Source organism: Coffea eugenioides, chromosome 1, assembly GCF_003713205.1.
Source record: "Coffea eugenioides isolate CCC68of chromosome 1, Ceug_1.0, whole genome shotgun sequence".
NCBI lineage: Eukaryota > Viridiplantae > Streptophyta > Magnoliopsida > Gentianales > Rubiaceae > Coffea > Coffea eugenioides.
Genome location: NC_040035.1, coordinates 46,246,382 through 46,273,174, shown reverse-complemented (window position 1 = coordinate 46,273,174; position 26,793 = coordinate 46,246,382). Strand labels below are relative to the sequence as shown.

The 26,793-nt window shown below is 38.3% G+C and overlaps 5 protein-coding genes across 5 annotated transcripts; 4 read left to right on the top strand and 1 right to left on the bottom strand.

The window, feature by feature from the left end:
* The first annotated feature begins 335 nt into the window (after nucleotides 1-335).
* Nucleotides 336-3,739, top strand: LOC113778597. The gene has a single exon (XM_027324054.1). The coding sequence runs from the start codon at nucleotides 802-804 to the stop codon at nucleotides 1,702-1,704; it is 903 nt and encodes a 300-aa protein (XP_027179855.1). The 5' UTR covers nucleotides 336-801; the 3' UTR covers nucleotides 1,705-3,739.
* On the top strand, nucleotides 2,460-3,569 carry LOC113773732. The gene has a single exon (XM_027318356.1). It carries the CDS (start codon nucleotides 2,460-2,462, stop codon nucleotides 3,567-3,569), a length of 1,110 nt encoding a protein of 369 aa, XP_027174157.1.
* Nucleotides 3,740-5,659: 1,920 nt separating the features above from the next.
* LOC113764853 lies at nucleotides 5,660-7,274 on the top strand. The gene is made up of 3 exons (XM_027308886.1): nucleotides 5,660-6,097; nucleotides 6,393-6,534; nucleotides 6,682-7,274. Exons 1-3 carry the CDS (start codon nucleotides 5,742-5,744, stop codon nucleotides 6,802-6,804), a joined length of 621 nt encoding a protein of 206 aa, XP_027164687.1. The 5' UTR covers nucleotides 5,660-5,741; the 3' UTR covers nucleotides 6,805-7,274.
* Nucleotides 7,275-10,346: 3,072 nt separating this feature from the next.
* LOC113777501 (N-terminal acetyltransferase B complex catalytic subunit NAA20) lies at nucleotides 10,347-13,168 on the top strand. The gene is made up of 6 exons (XM_027322617.1): nucleotides 10,347-10,560; nucleotides 10,688-10,778; nucleotides 11,442-11,574; nucleotides 12,469-12,538; nucleotides 12,643-12,703; nucleotides 12,792-13,168. The coding sequence occupies exons 1-6, from the start codon at nucleotides 10,483-10,485 to the stop codon at nucleotides 12,881-12,883; spliced, it is 525 nt and encodes a 174-aa protein (XP_027178418.1). The 5' UTR covers nucleotides 10,347-10,482; the 3' UTR covers nucleotides 12,884-13,168.
* A 6,333-nt stretch (nucleotides 13,169-19,501) lies between these two features.
* Nucleotides 19,502-25,730, bottom strand: LOC113778564 (ent-copalyl diphosphate synthase, chloroplastic-like). Its single transcript, XM_027324007.1, has 15 exons — nucleotides 25,418-25,730; nucleotides 24,811-24,888; nucleotides 24,622-24,710; nucleotides 24,182-24,485; nucleotides 23,837-24,020; nucleotides 23,041-23,255; nucleotides 22,802-22,922; nucleotides 22,579-22,691; nucleotides 22,265-22,491; nucleotides 22,055-22,170; nucleotides 21,512-21,610; nucleotides 21,081-21,335; nucleotides 20,524-20,635; nucleotides 20,198-20,395; nucleotides 19,502-19,944 (listed from the first exon to the last, which is right to left on the bottom strand). Exons 1-15 carry the CDS (start codon nucleotides 25,527-25,529, stop codon nucleotides 19,705-19,707), a joined length of 2,463 nt encoding a protein of 820 aa, XP_027179808.1. The 5' UTR covers nucleotides 25,530-25,730; the 3' UTR covers nucleotides 19,502-19,704.
* Nucleotides 25,731-26,793: the final 1,063 nt, after the last annotated feature.

Here is a 26,793-nt window from a genome sequence, read left to right as displayed (position 1 = left end):
GTCATGTCGAGGGAGGAGGACAAAGAGAAGGAAAGGCAGCTAAGATCCCTTTGGGTTATACCACAACTTATCTGACATTCCGAATTCCAGACAGAAGATTATCTGACCCTCCAGGGAATATATGGTCGTTTAGTTTAACTTTGATCGAGTTAATATCCCCACGAAAAGATAATAATAAAGAATTTGGTTTCTGTTGTCTCTGTAACTGCTGGAATTCTTGGGGTCTTGGCATGTCTGCTACAATAATGGCACTCCATTACCAGCTGAGACAATGAGAGTGACACCACCGTGGGGAAAGGGAGTTTGCTTTTCCTGTTCGTGTCGCTGTATAACATAACATAACGTGCCTAACAAGTGTCCATTTGCAGCCCAATTGCCCGTTTCATTCATTGATGAGTAAACTTCCAACCACTTCTCCTTCCTCGGTAAAGCTTTGTCTTTTAGCACTCAATTTTCTGATCTCATCTGCTAGCCTTTTCCTCCCTTTCCTGCAACCCAAGTCTTTTGGTGCAGACATTCTTTACAGACTTTGAGCACTGATCGACTAGGATTTGACAAAGAAGCATGCTTTTGTACACAAACCTACAGCTCATCCAATAGAATAGTCACTTTTCATTTGGAAACATATCAACATCTTGCTCCATCAGAACATGGGAGCAAATGCTTGGTTCCTCATCTAGTTTGAGCTCCTACAAATTCATCTAATTTAAGTTGCTACAAGAGCAGGAATTTATAGCTGGGGATCGCACAGCTTGAATGAAGTTGGAGAAGAAAATTAATTGAGCTATAGATTCACAGATAATGAGGGACTTCCCTTCTTGTTTCAATGAAAGTGGGGTCCAGGTTGCTGATTCTTCCCCAGCATCATCAAATTCTAGTAAAGCTTCTCAGAATCTCGTTACATGCGTCTATCAGACGCAGTTTCAGGGCACTTCATGCTTCATTACCATTACCTGGTCCAAGAATTTGATGGGGCAAGGAGTTAGCATTGGAATTCGGAGTTCAACCAATGAATGCGTCTGCAAGGTTGATATTAAGCCTTGGTTATTTACTCCAAGAAAAGGGTTCAGAAGTTCAGAGGCCGATTCCACTGCAATTGACATATATTGGGATTTTTCATCCGCAAAATTTGGTTTTGGCCCGGAACCGCTAGAGGGTTTCTATTTAGCTGTTGCATTTAACCAAGAACTTGTCCTACTCCTCGGGGATTTGCAAAAGGAAGTGTATAAGAAAATAGGTACTAGCCCTGTTGCATCTAATACGGTGTTTATTGCCAAAAGAGAGCACATCTTTGGGAAGAGAGTATACACTACAAAGGCTCAATTCTGTGACCACGGGCCGATACATGACATCGAAATTGAGTGCGATACTGGGGGGATTAACGATCCATCTCTGGCCATCAGCGTGGATAGCAGAGCGGTGTTGCAGGTGAAGCGGCTGCGGTGGAAGTTCAGGGGGAACGAGACTATTTTGGTGGATGGACTGCCGGTGGAAGTGTACTGGGATGTTCATAGTTGGTTCTTTGGGAATGTTATGGGCAATGCTGTTTTCCTGTTTCAAACCTGTCTCTCGGCCGAGAAGCTGCGAAACCGCCACTCCACCGTCTCCTCAAATCCGTCTGTGTTCAGTAGGCCAGGTTCGCAAAATTCCGGGTCACAAGGTCAGGGATTTTCATTGATTTTGTACGCCTGGAAAAACGAGTAAAATTTTCTTTATGATCATTTCTTTTTTTTGTTGCCCCTACATGTATGCTGACCACTTGCCAGGTCAATAATAAAACTTCTCCTGTGATCTTGCTCTCAAATGAAGGTGCTTTATAGCACGATTTATAACTCAACTTCGACTTCTTGCTTCTATTAGCTTAATCAATCAAATTGAGCAGACTTTTTTTTTAGAAAAGCAAGCTATGAACGAGTGTTGCAGGTAGCTCTCTTTGGAATTTGGATTTTTACACTTGATCCTCTCTCGTTTTGCTGGTTTGGCAGTCTTCTATTTGACTGTGATAAGGTCAAGTGAAACAAGTTTCAAGGCAAAGGATTCTTGATTAGCTTTGCTTTGGTAGGCCTTTGCCAATTGATAGAGAAGGCTATTAGTTAGTCATATATCATCCAAGCATGACATGAATAATAAAGGGGAGGAAGGATTGCTGGATTGGATGGCAATGCCAAGCTGCATCCAGAGGAAGAGAGTAACAATCATCAATCATAGAGTCTGAAAATCATGAAGTGCTGTTTAGGGGCATTTTGGTCGATCAGGCTCTCAAAATCATAACAGATTGAGATCCTCCCACTGAAATCAAGAACCTGCCATCCCCATAACCGCCGCCACCACTCCTCTAATTCTGCACCGTCTATATTTTTCCCGCTCTATTACAACTAACTAACAACTACCACCACCACTACCATTTCGTTTACTCCACGGTCAGACAAAAAGCCCCAGAGAAAATCACCAACCAAACAATGGGCGCCACCCGGAATGTCCTCCTCATCTTTCTGGCTGCCGCCATTCTCACCGCCGCCGCCTCAGCACAAACACTCGTCCACACATACCCACCCTCCCTCTTCGCCACCATCCTCTCCGCCCTCGGCTTCCGAGACCTCTCCAACGTCACCGCCAATGCCAACCTCTCTCTCACCGCTCCCTCCACTGTCTTCGCCCCCACCGACTCCTCCCTCCTCACTTGCCCCTCCTGCTCCCTGCCTCTTCTCCTCCAAGAACATTCCCTCCCGGGCCTCTACTCTTTCCACTTTCTCCGCAACTTAGCCTTCGGCACCAAGATTGAGACCTTCGCCCGCAACCGCTGTCTCACCATCACCGCTTCCCCCATCATCAACCCCTCCGACGCCGTCTCCACCCCGAAAATCTTCGTCAACGGCGTCGAAATCACCAAACCGGACCTCTTCAATAATGGCCTCGTCATCGTCCACGGCATCCAGGGGTTTATGTCTCATCTCTCGCCGACTTCCTGCACTATCGAGAAAATGACTACCCTCGCCTACCCAGACCCCCCGCCGCCCACGGCAGAGTTCTTGGTCATGCGCTCGATGCTGAAAGAGGCCATGGCCGAGTTGCGTGTCAGGGGGTTCAGTTTGGTGGCTCTGGCGATGAGGGTCAAGTACCCGGAGCTGGCAGACCTCAAGTCCATGACGCTTTTCGCGATTGACGATGGGTCCATCTTCGCCGGAGGGGGAGGGCATGCTTACGTCACCGACCTAATGTTCCACATAGTGCCCAACAGAATTCTGAAGGGGTCGCACTTAATGAGTCTGCCGCTGGATACGGTGATCCCGACGATGGAGCGCGGGCAGGAACTGGTTGTGACCACCGCAGACGGAGGAGGGCCCTTGTCTCCCATGAGGATAAACTACATGAAGATTAAGAGCCTTGATTTGGTGAGTAACAAGAGGATAGTGGTGCATGCACTGTCAAACCCATTGCCCCACGTGCACCGTCGGACGGCGGTTAGGGAGGAGGAGGCCACTTGTGATGAGCACCAAAGTGGATTGTGCGAGGAAAGTGGTGGTACTAAACGACCAACGGTGCAAATTGAAGATCCTTTTGGTTTGTGAGGTTCTGATCCCTGCCCCAATTTTGCATCTGTGCATTGCGTCGCTGTTTCATTTTGGTCAATCGTTCATTGTTGATCGAAGTTCTTCAAATTCAGGGGACGCATATTCCTGTAAATTTCACTACAATTTGAGTCCACTCCCCTAATTGATTTTAATTGTTTGATTTTTCTTTTTATTCATTTTGGAAGATAGATGCTCAAGTCTCGGGTTTCCATTTGATTGGAGGAGTCGATAACAGCATTAAACGGACTATTTCAGAAGATAAAGTAATTGACAAACAAAATGTACATACGTTTCTGTGCTTTCGTTTACTTCACTTGCCCTGATAGCTCTAAAAGCTGCAATTCAAGCAAAATCTGACTCCAGGACTCACACACACATCTGAAGCAGAGAGAATTTCACTGGTCTTGATACTTCTTTTTATGTCTTCATCTGTGAATCCTCGCCAATATCCATCATATCCAACCCAAACGTTAGTTCATCTGGATCCAAGTCCTCGTACACCTTGCAAAGAACCCCATCATCCGGCTGCAAAAAAGTAGACAACCAACAATCGATTAATCAAGTATACCGAAACCAGGGCATCGAAGAGAAACAAAATTAGCTCTCTATTTTCCGAAGAGAAACAAAATTATTACTTGTGAGGGAGCAGCAGAGCTTACTCTCGGTCTCCTGTGATCACATTCCATTCGATTGAACAACAATGGTGCAGGAGTCTGTATTCGATCATATTCCAGTTTGTCTTGCTTCCTTTACCATGTTCACCTTCAAAGAAGCAGAGTCTTCTCTTGACCCCCATCCACGCTGCAAATTTTCAGTACCCATTCCTTGTTTGCCGAATTGGGCGAAAGGGCAGTCCAAATAGTAGATGCCTCGGTGTCAACACATAGCATTCTTTCCTTCCACCGTCATTTAACTCCTCTGCATTCACACACACAAAAATGTTTCAATCCAAATTCTTTCCTTTCCCCCAAAAAACCAAAAACCAAAAAAAAAAAGAAAAAAGGGGTACGCCCAAACCTGGAAAGAAATCTTGTGGGCCTAGCCGCCGATTAGTCCAACCCTTCGAAGGTGCGGATTTGGGAGTGTACTGACTCAGCTAGCCAAATAAAGTCCCATAAGCTTAGGACGCTTTTGCCGTTAGGGAATTTTCATACGATGAAAATATAGAAATTTTCAAAATATGTCATCAATTGTCCAACCAGAATCGCAGATATTATCTACTTCATGCTTTTAAGACTTCAAGATCAACCTCCTGTTAATATTCTAAACTGATAGAAAATAATATTATAGTTAACCCACAAGGGAAAAAGAAGAAAGAAGGAAAGAAAGAAACGCAAGATTTATACTCTAAAATATTGACTTAATATTGTTGCCAAAAATTACTTTTGCAAACTAGAATTTTGACAGTTCCTAATTCAAGCTGTAAATGCATAAATCTTCTAAAACGATTAAATCTATATTAAGAATAAAAAATTCTGTCCAATATTCAATCTTTAACCAACATTTGGTCCCCTTGCAAAAAAGAAAAAAAAAAGGTCCATTTCCTCTCTAATTCACTAATAAGGTTGATTATAAGTCTTGAGGTCCCAGAATTCAGACCTCCTAGATTATAATCCTTCTATCCTTCCTCGCTTTATAAATCTCACTCCTTCTCTGCTAAAGAAAAAAAATTTCTTGAACAATTAATTATGCAAAATAATCAGTATTACATTCAAGAATGGCGCCATATATCTAGAAAATAGATCAGTATGAAAATTGCTAGGACAATGAGTCTAATTCTTTTGTGAAGTTAGCGTGAGGAAAATAATTATCTTATCCGTGACGTAGCACGGTTTATTTTTAAAAATTATTTTGAATTTGTGCAAGCATGAATAATTTTAAATAAAAAAATTAACATGAATCCTACATGTTCATTCATTTTAGTTTTAGAAAATTAAATGTATTCTAAATGTTTAATTATCATACTAATTTTAAAAACGGCATGGATTTTCAAGCGTTCCGAGTCCTTGGAGCACCTGGGCCCCACCAACTTTGTCCAACCTGGCAAATGGTATGCCCATTTTCTCATCAGTTGTGATTTCCTCAATTATCATAGGATAACCCTGCCCGTTGCTCCCGGCCGAAAACAAATTGCTTAGTTCCTCAATACGACGGCGGTAGACGGAAGGTATGCTGCCAGTTCCTCCAAGTCAGAGTGTGACCCCGTGTCACGCCGCCCTTCCCTTCTCCTACTTCCGCCCACCGCCAACGTCGACTACCGGAGCACCACCACCACCCGTACCAATCCTCCATTTTTCTTGCTTCAATTATTCCCTCGTGACGTCGCTCCTTTCACCAAAGCTAACAACCACTTCAATCTCTGCTAATAAGCCCTTCAAACCTTGTGCTGCTACCAAAAGCAACCGCAGCCATGACCCCAGAGAGTCTTCATTCTTTGATGAAGACGGCGTCGTACGGGACATGGACGGTTACCTTAATTATCTTTCCCTCGAGTATGACTCTGTTTGGGACACCAAGCCTTCCTGGTTGGTCATCCATCTCACCACACTTCTTGTTCCAATTGCCTCACTGTATATTTGCAACCCACCAATAGCTGTAGAACAAAAAAACATCTGTGTTTTTGGATGTCGATGTACTAATTAATGGTGGTAGTAATAACTTACCAGCCATTTTTAACTCAACTTGTTTGCGAAGTAAATGTCATATCCCTAATGATTGTCATAGTAACTAGTAGTAATTGCCTGGCTGTAGATAATTGCCTGCTTGTTTTTAATCCCTTTTGATAGCAGTAAATGCCCTCTAACTGATTCCCTTCCTCAGGTGTCAACCTTGGACGATAACCACAACTGGCGTGTTACTAATTGCCGGTAGCTGGCTTTTTCTGCGCTCCCTTATTGTTACTGCTGGCGTTATGGGTTTGGTATGTGCGTGGTGGTACATCTTTCTGTATTCTTACCCCAAGGTATTGGTGGATGCTTCCTCAATCAGTCAATTATGTTCGAAATTACTGGAAGAAACCATACACATGACGAGATCTAGTTTGCCCTTTCAGCAATGAAGATGTTGATATACAGCAAAGACTTAAAAAATATTACAATTTTCTTTGCAGGCATATCTGGAAATGATTGCAGAGCGCAGAAAGAGAGTTACAAGTGGTGTGGAAGATACATACGGCTTGGGAAGATTTGACAGAGAAGCCGGGGAAGGGGATGCCGGACCCAGCACCAAGTAGTCCAAGGCTGTCTACCTTTTCCCCTTCTCCTTTCTCCTCCCCGACTAGTGCGAATCACACACACACCCGCTAACAGCTCCAGTAAATTTCAAGTAAAACTGGCTATGTATTTGCATTAAGCACAGGCGTTTTGCCTGGATCAAAACGGAACTTCGAATATTGTTCGTTGAGACCTGCTAGATTTCTTAATTCCGTTATCCAAGCGTGAAAAGAAATCTTCATCCAAGCAAATGTGCAAAGAAGCTGGAAATACTACTGAAACCAGTCCCATTATCAGACAGATTAATGCTGGCTGGAACTACTGAGAAATATAAAACCATGCCCTTTCAACTGGACTTATTTTATGCTTACAAGATCAGTAGTATTTCTTTTGACGCTTTTACTTGCTCTTTCAAAGGCTACGGCTACACTAGCAGCACTACGAGGTACCACTGGCCAAATGTTATCCACTCCTCTGATTTAGTTGGTGATCTTGCTTGCAATTTTTCATAGTATAATCTACTATTTCTAAATAAATACTTATGGATAGTATAGGCCCAAAGTTCTTGGTTCTTTCTCTGTCTTTTTTTTTTTTTCTTCGGAGGACGCACTTTTAAAGACCATAACCAGACTCCGGGTTGGATGAGGAGCTTTTGTGGTCTAATCATTCCTTTTGATATTGGGGGGTACGGGTTTTTTGGAAAGAAGATCCATCTGTAATTGGCATTGTCCCTTGATTTGCTATAGTTTGATGAGATTTTTTTTCAGAATAATTACCTTTTTTTTTTGCCTTGGAGTGAGAAGGGGGTGGATAGGGAGATAGAGTTGATGGTGGTTTTGGGAGGAGGTCCTTGATGGTGGTGGTGGTGACAAGAAAGTACATTAATGGAATGGTAATTTTGTTGGTGGTCTACAAAAGATATGATTGGTATGATGGATTGGAAGGTGGTGTGATAGGTTCGCAATTGGGGATCCATCTGCTATGGTGGGTCTTTAATTTTTTTGGAGATGTAATTCACTAAAACTTCCATGCTTGGATTGCTTGTTTTCGTCGGAAAATATTGTCATTTTCCGTGATCACATTTCCCTATCACCTTTTTCTCTCACATATATCAAATCGCTACAGTAATTTTTCCATGAAAAATGACGGAAAATGCAATCCAAACACAACCTTTAGTTTCAATCGAGAGAAATGGAGGAAAATTAGAGAAAAGAAAAAAAAAAGTATGATGACTTATCTCTTCTTTGGAAGTTTTAACTGGAGAGAAAAGAAAGTAATTGGAGAGAAATGGAAGGATAAAATCTTATGAAAATTTTATCTACAAAAGTGGATAGAAATGGAAGGAAAGTGTACTAATAGCATCAAAAGGACATGAATTATCACATTTGCTCGTTACAGTAAACATCAACACTATTGAACTTGAGGGTACATAAGTAAAATAAACATATTAGTCAGCTTTTCCCTCCTGTTACTCCCAAATCGCATGAAAGGAAATTGACCATTTTTTGTTCTTACTCTTCTCCCCTTCTTTCTTAAGTTTTCTCATTTTTTTTTTCCTCTCCTCTTATCAACTTCCAAACCATAGGGTTATTTTGGTTAACGGATATCCAATCCGTTAACCAAAATGCTGATCGACCCATAAAATTGGATCAATCATTTTGTGATCCGTATTTGGATCTGCTAATCGGATATCCGCATTATGCGGCTCAAATCAATTGGATATCCGATCTGTATTTGATTTTTTAAGTTTCTTTTAAAAAACTACAAATCCCAAAGATAAAATGAAATTTAAATATATTAGAGTTTCAAAATATTATCTAAGTAAATTTGTTGTACTTACATATGAGTTTTTAGTCATAAAGAAAAGAGTTTTTAGTTGAAACTAGTCTTTTTTCTGTTGCAATATAAAGTAACTTTCATATATTTTTTTTCTTATTTTGATTCAAACAAATAAGATTTAATATTTCTTCTACATTTTTTTATCCACAAATTATATCATAATATGTCTAAAAACTTAATACCGTATGCAAAGAAAGTCTATCTTGAAAGAGGATGCAAGATATAAAGATAAGAAATAAGAGATAAAGTTCTAAAAATTCTAAAAATTTTAAAAATTTTAAAAAAATGCTGATCGAATCAAATATCCATGGATCACAAAAAAATAAGATATACGAATATGATCTGCGTAACTTCTTAATTCACTTATGATCCAATACATCGGATCTATACCTGGCAATTGGGCGGGTTGGGCGGATTTTGGGCGGGTTAATGTTGGGTTTTCATTTAAATGGGTTACACCCAACCCGCCCAACTTTAGAGTGGGTTAATTTTGGGTTGGATCATATTGGGTCATCTCAAACCCATGACCCAAATATGACCCAATATATTAATTAATAGATTTTGATACATAAGCTCTCTCAAATACATTTTTACATACAAAAAAAAAAATTTCACACACATAAACACATTTTCATATAGATACACATAATTTTACACACTAAAACACTCATAGACACAAAAATATACTCACTTCTTAAGCTCTTTTGAAATATGTTATTTTTACACATACAAACACATTACAATACACACTAATATACTTTCACAAATATATACAAATACTAACTATTTAAACTACTTGGATGAACTCACTATTTTTTATACAAGTAAGGATTTTCAAACTAGGTATAGCTTTGGTCCAAACTAAGAGATATTTTAAAACTCAAATTCTTATTTATTATTGCATGGGACACATGTCAATCAACTAAATAATGTAACGAGTGTAACGGAAAAAATTATAACAAAGAATCTCTTGTCAAATAATTAGCTTTCAAGAAACCATATCTTTATAATTTCAACATTTAGCATACAAATCTTTCGTGAAAGGATTAACAAAAATTTGGCTATTACTTCAATATTTAATCGCTCCATAAACGAATTTTTACAACACTTGTCTCAGAAATGTTTATTGATATATATTTGCCATAGGGACGACTCTTGGTCAACTAGTCATAGGCTGATGATTCTTGCTCTACAATAGCAAGGTCAAATTACGTTTAAATGATAATTGCTAACCCCTTTACTAAACCATCAAAAAGTCCAACCAAAATACAGGGAACTTACTCCAAAAATTAACACTTTTTTTTTTGCCCCGGGGGGTTTTTTTTTTAGGGTGGTGGTAACAGTTTTGTACACAAGAATGTCTTTTTCCATGTGTGAACAGGATGGGTTATACTTGCATAGAAAACATACAAAGAGGAAAAAGTTGGGTAATGGGTGCCCAACACAAATACCCAAACCGCCCAAAATATATATGGGTTTTTATTACCCAACCCAAAATTTACCCAATACCCAACTTACCCAACCCAACCTCTCAAATTAGTGGGTGGATTGGATGGGTTGTTGGGTTTTGGGTATAATTGCCAGCTCTAATCGGATCTAGATCGGATTACCGAATTTTTTGGATCACCGAGTTAAGATGCACACCCATACAAATGAAGCTTAAGTTAACCAAACAAAGTACAAATACGAGAAGCAAACGGACCCTAAAACATTGTCGACAATAAAATGTATTTGTAACAAATGCGGGGACTACTTTAGCAATTTTTCCCTCGAGGGTTTTTCCCAATTTGATCTGAAGACTTCCGAGCAGCGGAGCAAATAGACGGAGAGAGAAAGGTCGGGGAAGAACAATAGCGGAGATGACGACGATTAGAAGATTTTGCTGCAACGATCTGCTTCGATTCGCGTCAGTGAATCTGGACCATCTCACCGAAACCGTGAGTTTCTTTCCTCAACTCGTACATACATGTAATTCTCAATCAGGTGCTGCATAAGATTGTAGGGCTTAAAATTTTGTTTATTTTCTTGAATACTAAAGACGAATGGAATAATTTGTTTACCCAGTTCAACATGTCGTTCTACATGACCTACTTGGCAAGGTGGCCTGACTATTTCCACGTGGCTGAAGCTCCCGGAAACCGAATCATGGGATACAGTGAGTTCTCCTTCCTCAGTTGCTGTTGGTTGATTTTTTGAATACTGTAACTACTACTATGTATTTGAAAGGATTTTTTTGATTGGAGTAACATATTTTTACTACTTTCTGAGTAAAGGATTTATCTTTGATACAATTTGTTGGGAAAATAAATAAAAGGTGCCACGAGTAATTTCTGCCTTTAGTTCAATATATAAATTTCAACTAATGAAATTGATGTATAATATTAAAGATTTGACTTTGAGAGTTGTCAAGTTTTGAGTGCAATTGTCAGATGCATTGAATTGGAGAGTTTGCGTCAGCGATGAACTTAAAAAGTTTCTATGGCTTTCTGAAGTATAATTGGCCTGGCGAAGGATAGCGTGGCTCTGGCTGGGGTATAATTGTCCCATTGAATATCAGTATAAGAACTTGATGGCGCAAGATATTCCTGCACCACATACATTCATGTAGCTTGAAACAGCACATTTAGTGGTAGATGATGATAGATTTGAATTTGAAGTTCTCTCTTCTTGCACAGCACAATGTCATCCAGAGTTTTTGGTGACCATGCAAGTGATGAAGACTGCTTTTTGGTTATCTCAAATTGTGGTTTCCATATTCTGATTGAGATTGTATAACAGTAATTTGCTGATGACACCTAATGCTAACAACTTCTTGCAGTTATGGGAAAAGTTGAAGGACAAGGTGAATCTTGGCACGGTCATGTCACGGCAGTAACTGTGTCTCCTGAATATCGAAGGCAACAATTGGCCAAGAAGCTGATGAACCTATTGGAGGATATTAGTGACAAGATGTAAGACAATGTAGTTTTGTTGAATGAAGTTGTCATCTCCTTTTTCCGGCCACCCTCTATCTTGTGATAAAAGGAAAAAATGTAGTTGTGTTTGCTTTGCGCTCCTTAGCTTTTCGTACCCAACTACTCCCAAATGAGCGGAGGCTTGATCATGATAGGAGGACACGCTAAAAGAATATATGATTACAGCACTAGATGTATTAGTCTCTGATATCTTTCTATATTCAGATTTAGACTCTTTCATGGCCTTCTGTGTCTCTATTTTATTTGATGCTTGAAAATGTGTTTTCTTTGACTGTATAGTGTACCACGTGCAGCCAATCTAGCTTCAAATGGACTCTAGGAGAAATTTTTTTTATGTATATGTTTGTATTCGAGAGTCTTGTTTTATCTACAGTTGTTCATGATGTGCTCTTCTATTTTTACTTACCAGGGTCTCTCTTTCTGGTTTTTTATTTTTTTGTCCTTTTTCTGCATGCTGCAATTGTTAGATTCTTTTGCCTCTCCCTTGAGATATAGAAGCTTCTAAGTACCTTCTAATCAGTTAGAATTGCATATAATTATCCCGGAAGTCTCGGGGTCCTGCTTTACCATTCTCTTTAGTCATTTCCTTTCATTCTCTTATGTTAGAATTGCATATAATCAGTTTTTATTAACTTGACCTTCTAAGCTGATCTTCATGCTCTAAATCTTAATTCTGATAACCACAACAAAATTTGAAGTTCATCATTCTATTATGTCACCTAGAAATTTCTTGTCAATGTGATTACTTCAGCTTTTTACTTTTGAGCCATAGTCACAGCTACTTGCAAACTTATCAACACTATATGAAGTTTACCCTCTGATTGCCCCCCCCCCCCTCTCCCCCTCTTCTCTCCTCCTTTTTTTAAACAGTGATAAGGCTTATTTTGTGGACCTTTTTGTGAGAGCATCAAATACACCAGCCATAAAGATGTATGAAAAGGTAAGGCTTTTGGCCTCTCTTTTCATGTTCTTACCATACCAAATCTGCTAATAGCAGTTATCTTTGAGAGTGTTAGATTCTCATAAAATTTGCCTTCCTTTCAGCTTGGATATGTTATATATCGACGTGTACTACGATATTACTCTGGGGAAGAGGATGGCTTGGGTGAGTACCTGCATCCAATAGTTACGAGTTTTCCTTTGAACTTCACTCTTATGTTACCCCTGACTTGTCTATGTGTAACCCATTTCAGATATGAGAAAAGCATTGTCTCGGGATGTAGAAAAGAAGTCTATCATCCCCCTTAAACGTCCAGTAACTCCGGATGAATTGGAGTATGATTAGATCCTTCATTTAATTAACATTAAAAGAAAATATGATGCTTTGGCATGGTTGTGATTTTGCATTAGAGCATCTTGATGCGGTTGTAGTCAGGCATGTAACGATGAGCTATAAGATTTGTATTTCAGAATTTATGCCAATGTTTCGGATTCCTTCTGCTTCTGCTCCCCGCCGCGTGTTATGGTTAATAATTTGTTATCCTCGAGTAAAGCAGATTTAGTTGTGTTGATCTTCGCTTCGCTGTTTCCCCTCAACACTTCAACTTTCATTATTTGGTCTTTGGTAATATATGATGCGTGCTTGATTCGTACTAAGGTAGCTTGTCGATTAATCTCTTCCAACATCTATGTCAAGCTTAAAGAATTTCCTAAACGAAAAAAAAAGTTCGTTGAATTATGATCAACGGGAAAATGTATTGCCAGGATGAGGTTGTTAGTACCAGGGTCAATTACACTTTGCCCTCTTGAACTTGGTTCAAAGTAACATTTTGCCCCTTAAACTCTAAATATATATATATATATATATATATATATATATATACATAATTATTTCTCATGGTTAAGTTGTTAGCAAATTTAGAATAGGGAAAATTGCAGAAACCTCCCCTGAGATTTCTGACATGTGCACCGACCTCCCCTATCAATTTTGAAATAGCATTAACCTCCCCTAGAAAAAGTTGGAGCCAATTTAAAAGGTAAAAGTGTGTGAATTTACTAGAGTACCCCCAATTGTATTTGACTTTACCAGATGAAAGGTTTAAGTACTTTCATCAAAACCAACGTTTGATTTGTTAAACAAATTAAACTAATCAAACTATTTCTGCATAGTTAAATTAATTAACTAATTAACTATTAACTAATTAACTAATTATCTAATTAACTAATTTCTATTTATCTAATTAACTAATTAACTAATCAAACTATTTCTGCATAGTTAAACTAATTAACTAATTAACTATTAACTATTAACTAATTATCTATTAACTATTAACTAATTAATTAATTAACTAATTTCTGTTTATCTAATTAACTAATTATCTAATTAACTAAAGCCGTTGTTTGTCCGAAACTAACAAACTATTTGCATGTTAAACTAATAAACTAATTAACTGCTTAACTAATTAACTAACTAATTAACTAATTTCTATTTATGTAATTATCTAATTAACTAATCAACTAATCAAACTATTTCTGCATAGTTTAACTAATTAACTAATTAACTATTGACTAATTATCTAATTAACTATTAACTAATTAACTAAAGCTGTTGTCTGTCCAAAACTAACAAACTATTTACATGTTAAACTAATTAACTAATTAACTGTATAACTAATTAACTAACTAATTATCTAATTAATTAATTAACTAATTAACTAATTTCTGTTTATCTAATTAACTAATTAGTTAATGCGCTAATTGGTTAATTAGCTCCATAGGCCAACGAAATTGGTTAAATAGCGCATTAAATATAAAACCTGCCAGTTTTCCATAAAGAGTTAGTATGTTATGGGCAATTTTTTTTTTAACTTTCACATAGTTAATTTATGTTAAATACAAAACATACTAGTTTTTTTTTTGGCGCTATTTAACCAATTTTTTCCGTAAAGAGCTGGTATGTTATGCATTATTTAACCAAATTTTTATATTTAAACAAATTTATGAAAATTAAAATAACGTATTTGAAAGTTGCATTTTTATTTGGAAGAACGCATTCTTTCGATGCGTTTTTCACCCTTTGGGAAGAGACTCAAAAATCGCCACCCTTTAGAAAGTTAGTTTAAAAACTCTCTCTTTTTGAGAATTTACTCCTTATTAATACAGCCACTATATTTATTTTCTAGTATTAATTTTTGTTATGGTTTATGATTTTCTTATATTTTATCAAAAAAGTTAATAACTATTGTAGTTACAATTATAGAGATGTTAATTTGTCGTATGTGTAATTCTTTTGTTTTATAAGAATTGTTATATCAGGGGTAAATTTGAAATTTAATTGCATTTAATTCCGAAACACTCATCAAACCAAGCTAGATATTGGAATGAAAAATATGTTGCATTTATACCCCCTGAACTTGCTTGATCCTTAATGCCTATGCCCCTCTCTTGTTAATACTAATTGTGAAGCAAGATCAAGGCAAAATTGGAAGAAATTTCTTATCTCACTTCTACAAATAATTTTTTATTGGGACATCAAAGCCTCAGGGGAGGTTTATGCAACGAATTGTTCCTGTTCAGGGGTGCTGAATGCCATTTCTAAACCTAGAGGGGAGGTCAGTGCAAGTGTCAGAAACCTCAGGGGAGGTTTCTGCAATTATCCCTTTAGAATAAAAGTATATTTTGCATGACCAAAGTACTCCCAAGTAACTCTTGAACGTATATAATAAATGTGTCCCTAACAAATGACTTTTTTTTTCTTCCAGTAGGTGCTAAATCTAGTTGAATGCAACTACACCATGTATCTGACTTTTTAGTAATAATAAAAAAAATTGTAAAGAAATATGTCCAAGTAGCTCAAAGTAAATGTACTATTAGAGATCAAGTGCAAGAAGACAAAGTGTAATAATTTCTTGTCCTGTAGCGGAGCAGATTCTTGCAGTGAGTTTGGTTGCTTGCTTAGAGCATTTACGGGCTCTGAATCGTGGACTTGTCAAACAAAATGGGCTGACAAGACGAAGGTTTATAAGAACTCGCTCCAGATTGCCAGGAGACTTGAAGGTCTTATTACGCAGCCTCGTACCTTGGTTTGCTGGGAAATTTTGCGCTTTGATTGAAAAGGACCAATCTCTTGAGCGTACAATGGGCCATGTGGTCACACCAGCGCACTTATTAGCGTTCGGAAAGGATAAAATACGGTTTTGTGTGCACTTATTGCCGGTGGTTGGTTTTGATACTTTTTTTTTTTTTGTCGAAACGATAGATGTCCTATAACCTAATCTAGCCTAGTTTAAGGGGAAGGAGAGGGGGTTCGATGTGAGTACAAACTCCATCGATGAAGGTCAATTAAGACCGCCACAAATTGTGGCAAATTTGTGGGAGGCAGGGATTGAACCCCTGACCTCCAGCATCACCTTTAATGGTGATGACCACTGGACCAAATGGTCAGTGGCTGTTGGTTTTGATACTTACTAACTCAAATGTTGGCTGGTTTTGAGTGTGTCAGAATTAGTCATGTGAGGAGGACCAATAATTTGTTCCTGCCCACGCTATGTCAAAAATATCTTTATTTTGAGGGGACTGGACGAAGAGGAGGACCAATTGATGCTGTAACCACATATTCATCATGAATGAAAGTCTCCAAATTATTTATCCAAAAAAAAAAAAAACTCTTGAGTTATTTTGGTATCCGAACTTTGAATGAAAAAAAATTTAATACTCAATGTTACAATATATAAGTGAATGCAGTGCACTTGACAGATTCTTTTTTTTTTTTTTGTCAATTCCTACTCAATGTTACAATATTACGCAGCCTCGTACCTTGGTTTGCTGGGAAATTTTGCGCTTTGATAGAAAGAACGAATCTCGAGTCTTGAGCGTACAATGGGCTATGGGGTCACACCAGCGTACTTATTAGCATTCCGAAAGGAGAAAAATACGGTTTTGATACCCAAATTTTAAGTTTTTTTTTTTTGTCGTAACGATAACATTTGTATAACCTATTCTAATTTAATATAGGGGAAGGAGGCCTAATTTACGGGAAGAAGGGGAAACTTAACCGACAGAAACCGTCGAAGAAAATTACTTAAAATTGACGGTCACAATTGAGTGACAAATATACAGTAAAAAACAAAATTTCACCACCCCACCGAGACTTTACCAACAGCCTCTTGGCTGTTGGCTGATACTCAAACTTTAATTCAAATGTTGGCTAGTTCTGAGCGTGTCAGAATTAAGTCACATGAGGGAACCAATAATGTTCCTGCTCACATTATGTCAAAAATATCTTTACTTTTGAGGGGACTAGAGTTTGGTTTATCGACTTCCCCAAGAGGAGGACCAATTGATGCTGTGACCACATATTCATCATGAATGAAAGCCTCCAAATTGTTTTTCAAAAAAAAAAAATTTTCTTGAGTTATTTTGGTATCCGAACTTTGAATAAAAATAATTGTAATACTTAATGTTACAATATATAAGTCCATACAGTGCACTTGACAGATTCTTTTTTTAAAAAAAAAAAAAAAATTTCCTACTCGAAAAAGTTACTTATTGTCCAGCCACAAAATTTTAAAAATTTCTAAAAAACAAAAAAAAACTGCCAACCTCATGGCTAATGATTTAAGGACTAATAGAATGTGACTTAGTCATTTAAAAAGAAAACAACTCAACTAAAGAAAATATCTAGTCGAGCTACTCATATACGCTCAAAACTCCTCTATTCTCTTGTCCGTACCCTTCAATAAATCAAAGCAGCAAAAAAAAACAAAAAAAAACAAAAAAAAAAGCTTTGGGACCCTTACTTCAATCGAATATTTATTGGATTCAACCATGAAATCATACCAAATGTACTTAAATATTGTAATATTAGATATTGAATTTATTTTCATCCAGAGTTTTGGAACTAAAATTGCTCAAGAATTAAAGTTTGGATATTAAAATTGCATTTTACTCTTTGAAAAATCTTACCCACTGGCTAAAGAGAACCAAAAAACGAAACAGCATATTTGATAGGAGGGGGACGGTGGAGAGTATGGTAGCAAAAGTTCGCAAGAGCAATGTTGATCTACTACTAGTACTTGTTATGGATTTGATTTCTCTTTTGTTCTTTTCCATACCATACCCCATTTGATATTTTGAGCCTGAAGAGAGGTGGGGTTGAATGGTTCATGTTCCCCACCCACCCCCCGCCCCCCTCTCTCTTCCAAAAATTGTGCGACAGTGATTTGAGGTTGCATGTGTTCCTGTCTGAGCCATGGTTCAACTTAAAAAAAAAAAAAAAAAAAAAACACTTGGCCGCCACGGATCTGTCGCACACTCTATGCCACTTTTTATTATATTGTATTTCTCTACATAAATATCATGTTTTAATTTTTTTTGTTTCCTTAATATCCAAAACTATTAATTAAGTAAAAAATAAATACAACAGTTTCAAAAAAGCAATATATAATAGAAAATTTAAAAATACAGCAGAAAATTCATTAAAAATCTCATTTTTTATGCATTTTTTGATTTTTTGAGTTTGTCAAATTTTGTGTATTACTCAATTAATAGTTATTGGATCTTAAGGAAGCAAAAAAGAATTAAAACATGATATTTATGAAGGAAAAATAGCAATATAATAAAAAATGGGACAGAGAATGGCACATGACGTGGGATAGAAGATCCGTTGCGACACACGACTGTTGCTTGTGGGCTGTATAAAGTGTAAAGACGCTGCCAAAACCAGCAAGACAACTATAACCTGGGCCAGCCATCTGTTCGCCTTTGCTCTGCACCTGCGTTGCGGCCTTTCCCAGCTCTTGCTTTCTTTGATTATGAAAAGAAAGGGGGACGATTGTTGTGGGGACCGCTCCCACCAATTTGTCACAGTTAAATGTGGCCCCACTTAATTGTATCCATCTGATTTCGTGGTGGTTCAGTTCTTTCCGAATTATCCCAAGACCTATTCAGGCCCTCCCCTTCCCCCTCCCCATAGTATAGCAAGCTATTGTATCGGAAAAAAAAATCAGTAATTTTTAATTAACTTCATACATTTGGTTCTTTCTTTTCTCTTTTTTGTTTTGGTGGTAATGGGAAGTGTCAAGGAATTTACTAGCTACTACTTTTTGGCTCTTGCTATTATTTATTGTTGTTTACATGACTTCTTCTTTTTAAGAATTGAGTTGATGTATTATGTTAACAAATTGTAAACTGTGTTTTTTGTTCGGAATGATATCGTTTAAGGATTAATGTGATATACATTATTAATGTAAACCTGCTCGTGTTAAAAAAAAAAAAAAAAGAGAGAGAAAAATTTTACACTCACAATGTATAGAAATTAATTCCATCTTCTAAATGATTTTTTTTAAAAAAAAAAAATTTTAAAGTGATTTTGGTGAGTTAATTTAATCAAAAATTGATTTGAAAAACACACGTAGAAAAAGCAATATCATAAATTCCGGATAGAGATCAGATATCAGAATTACAGGGTGGGCAGGCGATCCACTTGCAGCCCTTGCTCGTGCGAGAAGAACGGAGAGTTTTTCCCACTTCCTCACCATTGTTTTTCCATCAGCAGGAATCCGAGGAGTCAAATTTCTGTCAAAATCCCACTTTTTCTCCAGCCTCCACCAAAATTTATCTCTGCCTGATACAGTAAGGCCCTAGAATTTTCTAATTTTATCTCTTGCCCTGTCCGGTTTAAAATGGAAACCGAATCACCACCGTACGTTGGATCTGGCTTTATCTCCACTTTGACATCAATCAAAGAGATGAAGTAGCAACTTGTCGCATGTCATTCAAGAACATGCCTCTGCCATTATCGACGTATCACACACTTAAGGAGAAACCATTATCTAAACAGGCTTACAAGCGTGCAGATTCTCAGGCAAAGAACAACATATAATGTGCTTTCTGCAAATGTATCCACTACATTTAGTTCCCTCAAGCGTATGAACCATGCATGCGTAATCTTCCACAAGTTCACTTAATTAAATGCTGTACGTTCACAAGCTTAGATTGGATTTGCCAATATTTTCTAAGGCACATTGAAGATTAAAAGAAAAATTACATATAATTATTCGTTTCTATACATGTTGTGAGCACTTAATTACTACTACAACAGTATGAGAATAAACTTTTCACTGGGTGCCATTTAACGACGAGAACAAAAGGAATGGACATGTTAAATCAAAGTACTCTCTCAAAGAGAACTTTGGCCATATGGAAATTGACGGTTCCTGGATTGCAATGGGCGGTGTAGTAGAAGCTCCTTGCCACTGTGAGAAATGTTTGCTTGACATCAGCATCCAGATCGCTCGGGCTACTGGTGAGAACAAGCTTCGCTAGTTCTTGCATGTCTGCTTCTATGGAGCTGACGCTTGTGATGCCACCCGCGTTTGCACTTCCATTATTATCCCTACCATGTACCTGATCAAAGGTGGGGCGCAAGTTATATATTTCTTTAAATGGTTTCACACGAAAGAAGCAGTAATGATAAAGCAATAACTCAGTCCATTCTAACATACTCCTAGCACTGAAATAATTGATTGATGAGTTGGATGTCCGGACGATGCCACACACAAAAGTCAGTACGAGTTGCCGTATTTTTACCCAAAATGTCGAATAAAGTAGCTACTATGGAAAGAAAGTTGTGCCACCGCTGGCTACTATTGTCTCTAACCTTTTTGTTTTCGAAATGACGAATTTGGTGACAAACTCTAGAAGTGAGACGCATGAGCTGTTGATACTTGGGATGGGACAACAATAACTCCTCCGATGGGTAGCCGCCGGCGCACAGATTTAGTGTGCGCACTGTAAGTTCTGCTTCCTCTTGACCCATCTCACCTCCCTCTTGCAAAGCTATCAACCACTTCTCCCACTACGTATTCCCAATCGAAATTGGAAAAAAAAAAAAAAAAAAAAGAACGGTTAAGAAAGTCAAATCCCACATATCGTTTACTGGATATAGTTGGCAGAAAATCTTGTGACAAAACAACAGCAACTCACAGCGCGACGCAGATATTGATGGATGTCTCTGCCGTGTACTAACACTGCGTCCAAAGACAGCTGATTCAGCGTTCCAAGTACAGTCCTGAGCAATCCTTGGGTCGGCCCGTATCTGCACCCACCACTCACTTCCTCAAAATAATATTCAACGGTGGTAATCATTTTGTGCCAAAAAAGGGGAAAAATGTATTAACATCTCGAGTCTATATTCTTTTTCTGAAACACGTACAAAAAATTTCATCGCCGGTTATATTCAACGGTGGTAATCATTTTGTGCCAAAAAAGGGGAAAAATGTATTAACATCTCGAGTCTATATATTCTTTTTCTGAAACATGTACAAAAAATTTCATCGCCGGTTGGTTTCTGCTCCTCATTTATAGATAGTTTCGCATATTTTTAAAATCCCAAGTATACAAGCAAAGGAGTCAAAAAGAAAAAAAAAAAGAATATGTTTTGTAAATATCATTTGCTCCGTTTGAATTAGTTGTATTTGCTCCGTTTGAATTAGTTGTTTTTGGAGGTGTTTTTGAAAAAGAAAGAAAGAAGGGACGGATACCTTCCACCAGTGGTGTGGTCAAGGTTAGAGGAGGAGCGTTGGAAGTCGCGGAGAAAGGCCTCAATGTGATCCCCTGCCATTTGCTCACTGCTGAAATATGATGTGAGGGTGTGGATGAGGGCAGTTGTTTTGGCCCAGGCAAGCCGTTCCTTTGACCTTTCCGGCTCGAACACACTGGCAGCTGCCAGATAATAGGCCAGGAGAAGGCTTCTCTCACTTAGTCCATGCTCTCCAAGGCCGCATTCCGCATACCATCTGTTTAGAAATTCAAGCAGCTTTCAATACATTGGAATTCAATTGCATGATGACGAACTGGTTTATCCACTATTAAAAACCTGTTTATGCTTCCTTTTTCTTTTTTAAAACTAATTCTTGATAAAGATAGGATGGGGACACCAGCTTTAGGCGTTACGACGTAAATCTGAACTTACTTTTGTATCCTTCTCCACTCCAGCTGATGCAGTGCCTGACAGTTGTTGTAATCTGATTTCCCAAGCTCAAGGTAGACGTTGTTGTTAACTTTTCCCATCCTGAAAAGTGAACAGAAGGGTCAAGTTAATGGATATCCAGAAGGGTTAACTTAAAATGAACGGAAGGGAACTATCTAGGCGTGAATTTATTTAACCCAATGCTAGACTAGACACCACGCAAAATTTCAAGATGAGAGCAGTAATGATGCCGTCTTCAATTTACGCCTTTACCAGCGAAAGACCTGAGCATCCTCTTTCAAATCACTTTGACAATTCAAAAAAGCGATTCTTCTGATTCACAACTCCATTAACCATTTTAAATCCCACCCACGCACCATCTCAATGTTACAGCAAAACTATCACTGCTGATGTATACTACTAATGCTGATGTATTAAGCTGAAGAAAGGTAAAATGTCAGGATGGCAAAATGAAGTTGAGAATTAATCTGCATTAAGATTTAACATGCAATTCGTTCTTTTCATATTTTTAGTAGAGATATATACCTGTACAATGTCTTGCCAATCCAGACATCGTCTTCGCCGCCATATTGTTCTAGGTACCATCTGGTTTCTACACGAGGTAAACTGGCATACCATGGAACGTCTAGAGCGTATCCGACCTGCACTCAAGTCCAAATTATTTTTAAAGCAGACTAGTATTATTACTAGTAATAAAATTCTTTTTATTAATGAATTGATTAATTTCAAACGTACCTCGCCAGGCAAATCTTTCATGATGATCCATTTATCTAGGAGCTCATTGTTAGCTCGCTTATCTTGCAAGAATTCCGACGAGAACTTCCTGGCATCGGCAAGTACCTCCTCCCCAGGAAACATCACCTGACAAGCTCTATACAGGTTATACATCCCGGTCACAGCCTGGTTCGACTGTCCGGCAAAGGCAAAGAATCCACCATCCTTCTCAAAGTTACGGAAGACATCTGTCAATTACAACGTCGCCTTATCCTTATCAGAGCGTCGCATACTACCATGTACTGCAACGAAATTATAAACGGCAAGTAATTAACCTGCAGAAACCGTGTAGCCGTGCTGCCTTAGGAGTCTGAAACCCATTGCTGTGTCATCAATGTCATAAACGTGGGTATTTCTAGCCCAACAGATACCTTTCTCCGTCCAATATCTGACAATTGTGTAGGATCGATGATCAGTATTAATTTTGACGTTTGATGTTAGTCTGTGTTACGGAAGAATTTAGTTTCGGGTAGGTAGTCGAGGTTTGATCAGATTTACCGGTGAACATAATCGATACACTCCTCGATTTCTGGCTTGAAATACCGAGAAATTCCCAGTCTTTGAAGTCGATCAATAGCCCATAAGTGTTCGAATAAGTCCACAGGGTATACGTTCGGAACTAGTAAATGATAAGCAATTTTGAAAAAAAAAAAAAATATTTCAGATCTGGGAGGGTTTAATGTAAAATATATATATGTGGCAGCAGTTTGAGACGATGTCTGGCGGCGTCTATTTACCTCCTCCGTTGAATTTTTGTACGATTTTGGTCAGATATCTGAGGCAATCAGCATCCTTAGTCTGCATGAGGGCAAAACCAGTGGAGGATGGAGAAAACAGAAAGGAACCATCCTCACACTTGAGTGATAGTAGCCTTTGCCAGTCCAGATCTGGCATACCCTCCAAGCTATGGAGCAACGTTGTGGGTACGGTGTGCATTATTTCCTTGGGTATCCTATCATTGCAAAAAACCGGGCATTAAACAAATGAATAAAGGGTCTTTTTTTTTTTTTTTCCAGATACAATAGACCTACATTAGGGAAAAAGGATCTGAAGTGATTCAAAAATAATTCGAAGGGGACTGAAAAATACTACTGAATCAAATGAATGCATCACGCACTCGTATGAATTATTTTAACCAAATCCACATATTGTTGTGATAATTGATAGGAGTCAAAAGCTTAAATCCTTACCTTTCATCCCATCAAATCTTAATACTTTTTAGTGGTGACCACCGCGATAATAAAAAAGAATCTTTTATTACGGGCTGGTGTAAAGGGTCTTTCTTTAGAAGGAACCTTGCTAGGAAAACTTTCCCGTAATATAATATATAATATGCCAGTACCTGTTGTGTAAGGTGAGCTTACTTTTTTAGCAAATTGGTAATGGAATGCAAGGTACAGCGTGATAGTGACTGCAAGGTACCCTTTTATTTTATATTTTTGGTCGGTTTATGGGGGTTGGGTTTGGAGTGACCCGGGGGCGGATTTTTCTTTTGGTGGGGGAGGAGGGGCGGGTTTGGTTTGGAGAACGTACCTTGTTAGCTTTATATTTCTTCTGTCGTATATCTCTTGCAGGATTGCAGAATCAGCCGGAATCTCAATGCTCAACTTTTTGGCTATCTCAATTAGCGAAGGAAATGCCACTTCAAAACCGATAGGCATGTGCTCAGCATTTTCATCCTCTAGCTTGTGAATGTTATCCCTTATGAACAATAATCCTTTGAAAAAAAAAGGAAGTTCAGGACTTAATAGTTAGTACAGGAATTAGAAATGAGTCATGATCTTCATCTGATCAAGTCCTGTAGTTGCAAACAAACCACTTAAAAAACCCACACGCTCAAGAGGATGAGCAGATTCAATTTTCGATGATTTGCACTACCTTTTTCGCATTTTTCAGGATGCATGTTCCAGGATTTCAACGCAACAACACATCCCAAAGTGTTGAGTATCCGGTCGTGAGCCGAAAAGATTTTGCTGTCACCCCATGAACCATCGGAAAGCTGATTATCGGCGATCCACTGGAGACTCGTAGCAAATTGAGGGCCGCCGCTTCCGTTGACATCTTCCACAAGGGCAACCCATGCAGTGTCGTAAGCCGATATGCTTATGTCCCCATCATCCATGGAACGGAGCATTGACCGAATGGATTCTATGCTCTCTTCTATCCTACTTGATGTGCTTGCCTTTTTTATTTTAAGTGGTCGCAGAAGAAAACATGGGAATCAATTTCCAACAGAAGCAAAGAAGAATTTTGCTAAAGCAATTAATCGAAATGAGAGCTATTTATTTATTGTTCATGGTATTTTTATGAATTACCACCTCGACAATCCCATTTTCAGTGCTGCCTTCTTCCAGAATCTCTTGCCACTTTGTAACAGGCTTGCCATTTTGGGACCCCTCATCTAATTCTGCATGAGATTTGAGCATTTAGATTAAACTCATGTTGGCCCTTGATTTTTCATTTCACTTAATTTTCTTTTTTGGCAAAAGTCTTAAATTTTTGTGAACCTTTGGTGGGAGGACTGGAAACCGTGCTACACCGAAGACGGAAATTATGGTGAAGCGATTTGCCTGGCGACCAAATACCTACAAAAGATGGAATATTGGAAATCAGGGCAGGGATCCTCATTTCTTCCTCCACTACAATCAATGCACCTTTAGTTTCAACCAATGGTAATCGTAATTGAAGATTTACGCTGAGAACTGAAATAAAGAAGCAGAAAAAACATAGAAGCAACAAGAGCGCAGGGCTCCACACATGCGCCTTCTTCTGAGGACTCAACTCCTCTCATAAACCAAGAGAGAGTGATCTGAGAGACAGAGAGAGAGGGGTGATGAAACCCACTACTATCATGATGATGGCCTTCAAGTTTTTCTTCATTTTAGTCCAGTTACTTGTGACACTACTAATTTTATTGGTAAATCTGTCCATGCAAAGAAAGTTAGTATGATTTAGGTCGGAAAAGCCGTGTTGGCAGATTTTCTGACCATTTGTGCTAATGAATCGATCGTGCAGTAAACGGCAGAAACCAAGTGGAGTATTAAGGGAAGAGAGAGGGCAGAATACGATATACAAGCTAGGATTTCCACAACCAAGTCTTAGATATCAACATACCCGAAATTAGAGTGCTTTCAGACGGCCCACTGTTAGGAGGGAATGATACAAAGCGGCGGGTAGTGTTGCATAATCCGAGAAGGGTGGTTGCTGCTGCGGTAGCGGAAGCCATGGCGAGTGGATGATTGAGGAATGGGCTGGTTTTCTCGGAAATTTCTTGACAGGAGGGAGGAGGAGAGGAGGAGGGGGAGGAAGATGGGCTGTGTTAAAAAGAGTTGGAACTCCTCTAAGCCATGGTGGGGGAAGTCGGACTGGTATTTAAAAATGGAGAACGAGGGGCAGAGGAGAGGAAACAGACAGATACGACACCTCTGCAGATTCCCGCTAATGGGACGCATGGGATCCTACAAATTTCACCACTACATTAAGAATTGAGGGCGGTCATACCTTCTTTGGATTACGGTTTTTTTTTTATAATTTTTTTTCATATATATTAAATTGTTACTATAATATAATTTTTTATAAAAATTTTAAAAAAATATATCAAATCATTATATATATATATAATTATATATCAAATTTTTATAATATAAATTTTTCCATAAAAATTTCCTAAAATAGCAATGCCAACCAGAAGGCCCGCAGTCTTTTTCGTTCTCCTCTCTGCTCTTTTCCCTACCTACCACTTTTCATTTTCACACCAGCCCACCCTCTCTCTCTTTTTTTTTTTTTTTCTTTTTGACGGATGGGGTATCCGAGCTATCGGATAAACCAGACCCGACTAATTCCCCACCGATTCGAGAGGAGAGGCCTCATCCCCCGAATACGTTAATTATGAGACTCGAACCCTTACAAGAGACTGGACAACGGCTCTTAAGGAAGATGCCGTGACCAAACGAGCTGCCCACAAGGGCACCACCCTCTCTTATTTACTTACAAGTCGTTAACAATTTCTATTGATCCGGGTCTTGGTCCTGTCCAGCCTCCATTTCATTTTTCTTTTTCTTTTTCTTTTTTTAAGTCAATATGTAGTTGGTTTTATCTATTAGGTTCAGGCAGAAATGATTGCTGAACAGGAAATTATCTGTGAAATATCCTGGCAAATTCGATTTCCATATTTGACTACATGTTGGTTGTGGACCAAAGTTTATTACCCCAAAATTCGAGAAAGTGAACCTTGAAAGAAGCAGCCGAGTTTGCGTGGGATTACTGATTAGTAGTATTGGGGTGGGATCAATTTTAGTGAGTGGATGAAAATTTATTGGCCTCTCTGAGTAAGTACATTAATGCGGAAGATTTACAAATAAAGGGACGGGTGGTGACTATTTTTTTTATAGTAGTTTAATTAGCGCCTAGAGAGTACTCATTTTAATAGTTTAATAGTGGGCTCACCTCTCTTTTTTCTCTACTTATCACTAAATGAAAAAAAAAACATT

What these genes read in the sequence shown, in the direction of transcription:
- LOC113764853 (XM_027308886.1), top strand. Translation starts at nt 5,742, where the DNA reads ATGCTGCCAGTTCCTCCAAGTCAGAGTGTGACCCCGTGTCACGCCGCC. An exon ending in TGGGACACCAAGCCTTCCTG is followed by an intron (nt 6,098 to 6,392) that starts GTTGGTCATCCA and finishes TCCCTTCCTCAG; the next exon opens with GTGTCAACCTTGGACGATAA. An exon ending in TTCTGTATTCTTACCCCAAG is followed by an intron (nt 6,535 to 6,681) that starts GTATTGGTGGAT and finishes TTTTCTTTGCAG; the next exon opens with GCATATCTGGAAATGATTGC.
- LOC113778597 (XM_027324054.1), top strand. Translation starts at nt 802, where the DNA reads ATGAGGGACTTCCCTTCTTGTTTCAATGAAAGTGGGGTCCAGGTTGCT.
- LOC113773732 (XM_027318356.1), top strand. Translation starts at nt 2,460, where the DNA reads ATGGGCGCCACCCGGAATGTCCTCCTCATCTTTCTGGCTGCCGCCATT.
- LOC113778564 (XM_027324007.1), bottom strand. Translation starts at nt 25,529, where the DNA reads ATGGCTTCCGCTACCGCAGCAGCAACCACCCTTCTCGGATTATGCAAC. An exon ending in TGAAAGCACTCTAATTTCGG is followed by an intron (nt 24,889 to 25,417) that starts GTATGTTGATAT and finishes CATCTTTTGTAG; the next exon opens with GTATTTGGTCGCCAGGCAAA. An exon ending in CTGAAAATGGGATTGTCGAG is followed by an intron (nt 24,486 to 24,621) that starts GTGGTAATTCAT and finishes AAAATAAAAAAG; the next exon opens with GCAAGCACATCAAGTAGGAT.
- LOC113777501 (XM_027322617.1), top strand. Translation starts at nt 10,483, where the DNA reads ATGACGACGATTAGAAGATTTTGCTGCAACGATCTGCTTCGATTCGCG. An exon ending in TGGACCATCTCACCGAAACC is followed by an intron (nt 10,561 to 10,687) that starts GTGAGTTTCTTT and finishes TTGTTTACCCAG; the next exon opens with TTCAACATGTCGTTCTACAT. An exon ending in TGGGGAAGAGGATGGCTTGG is followed by an intron (nt 12,704 to 12,791) that starts GTGAGTACCTGC and finishes AACCCATTTCAG; the next exon opens with ATATGAGAAAAGCATTGTCT.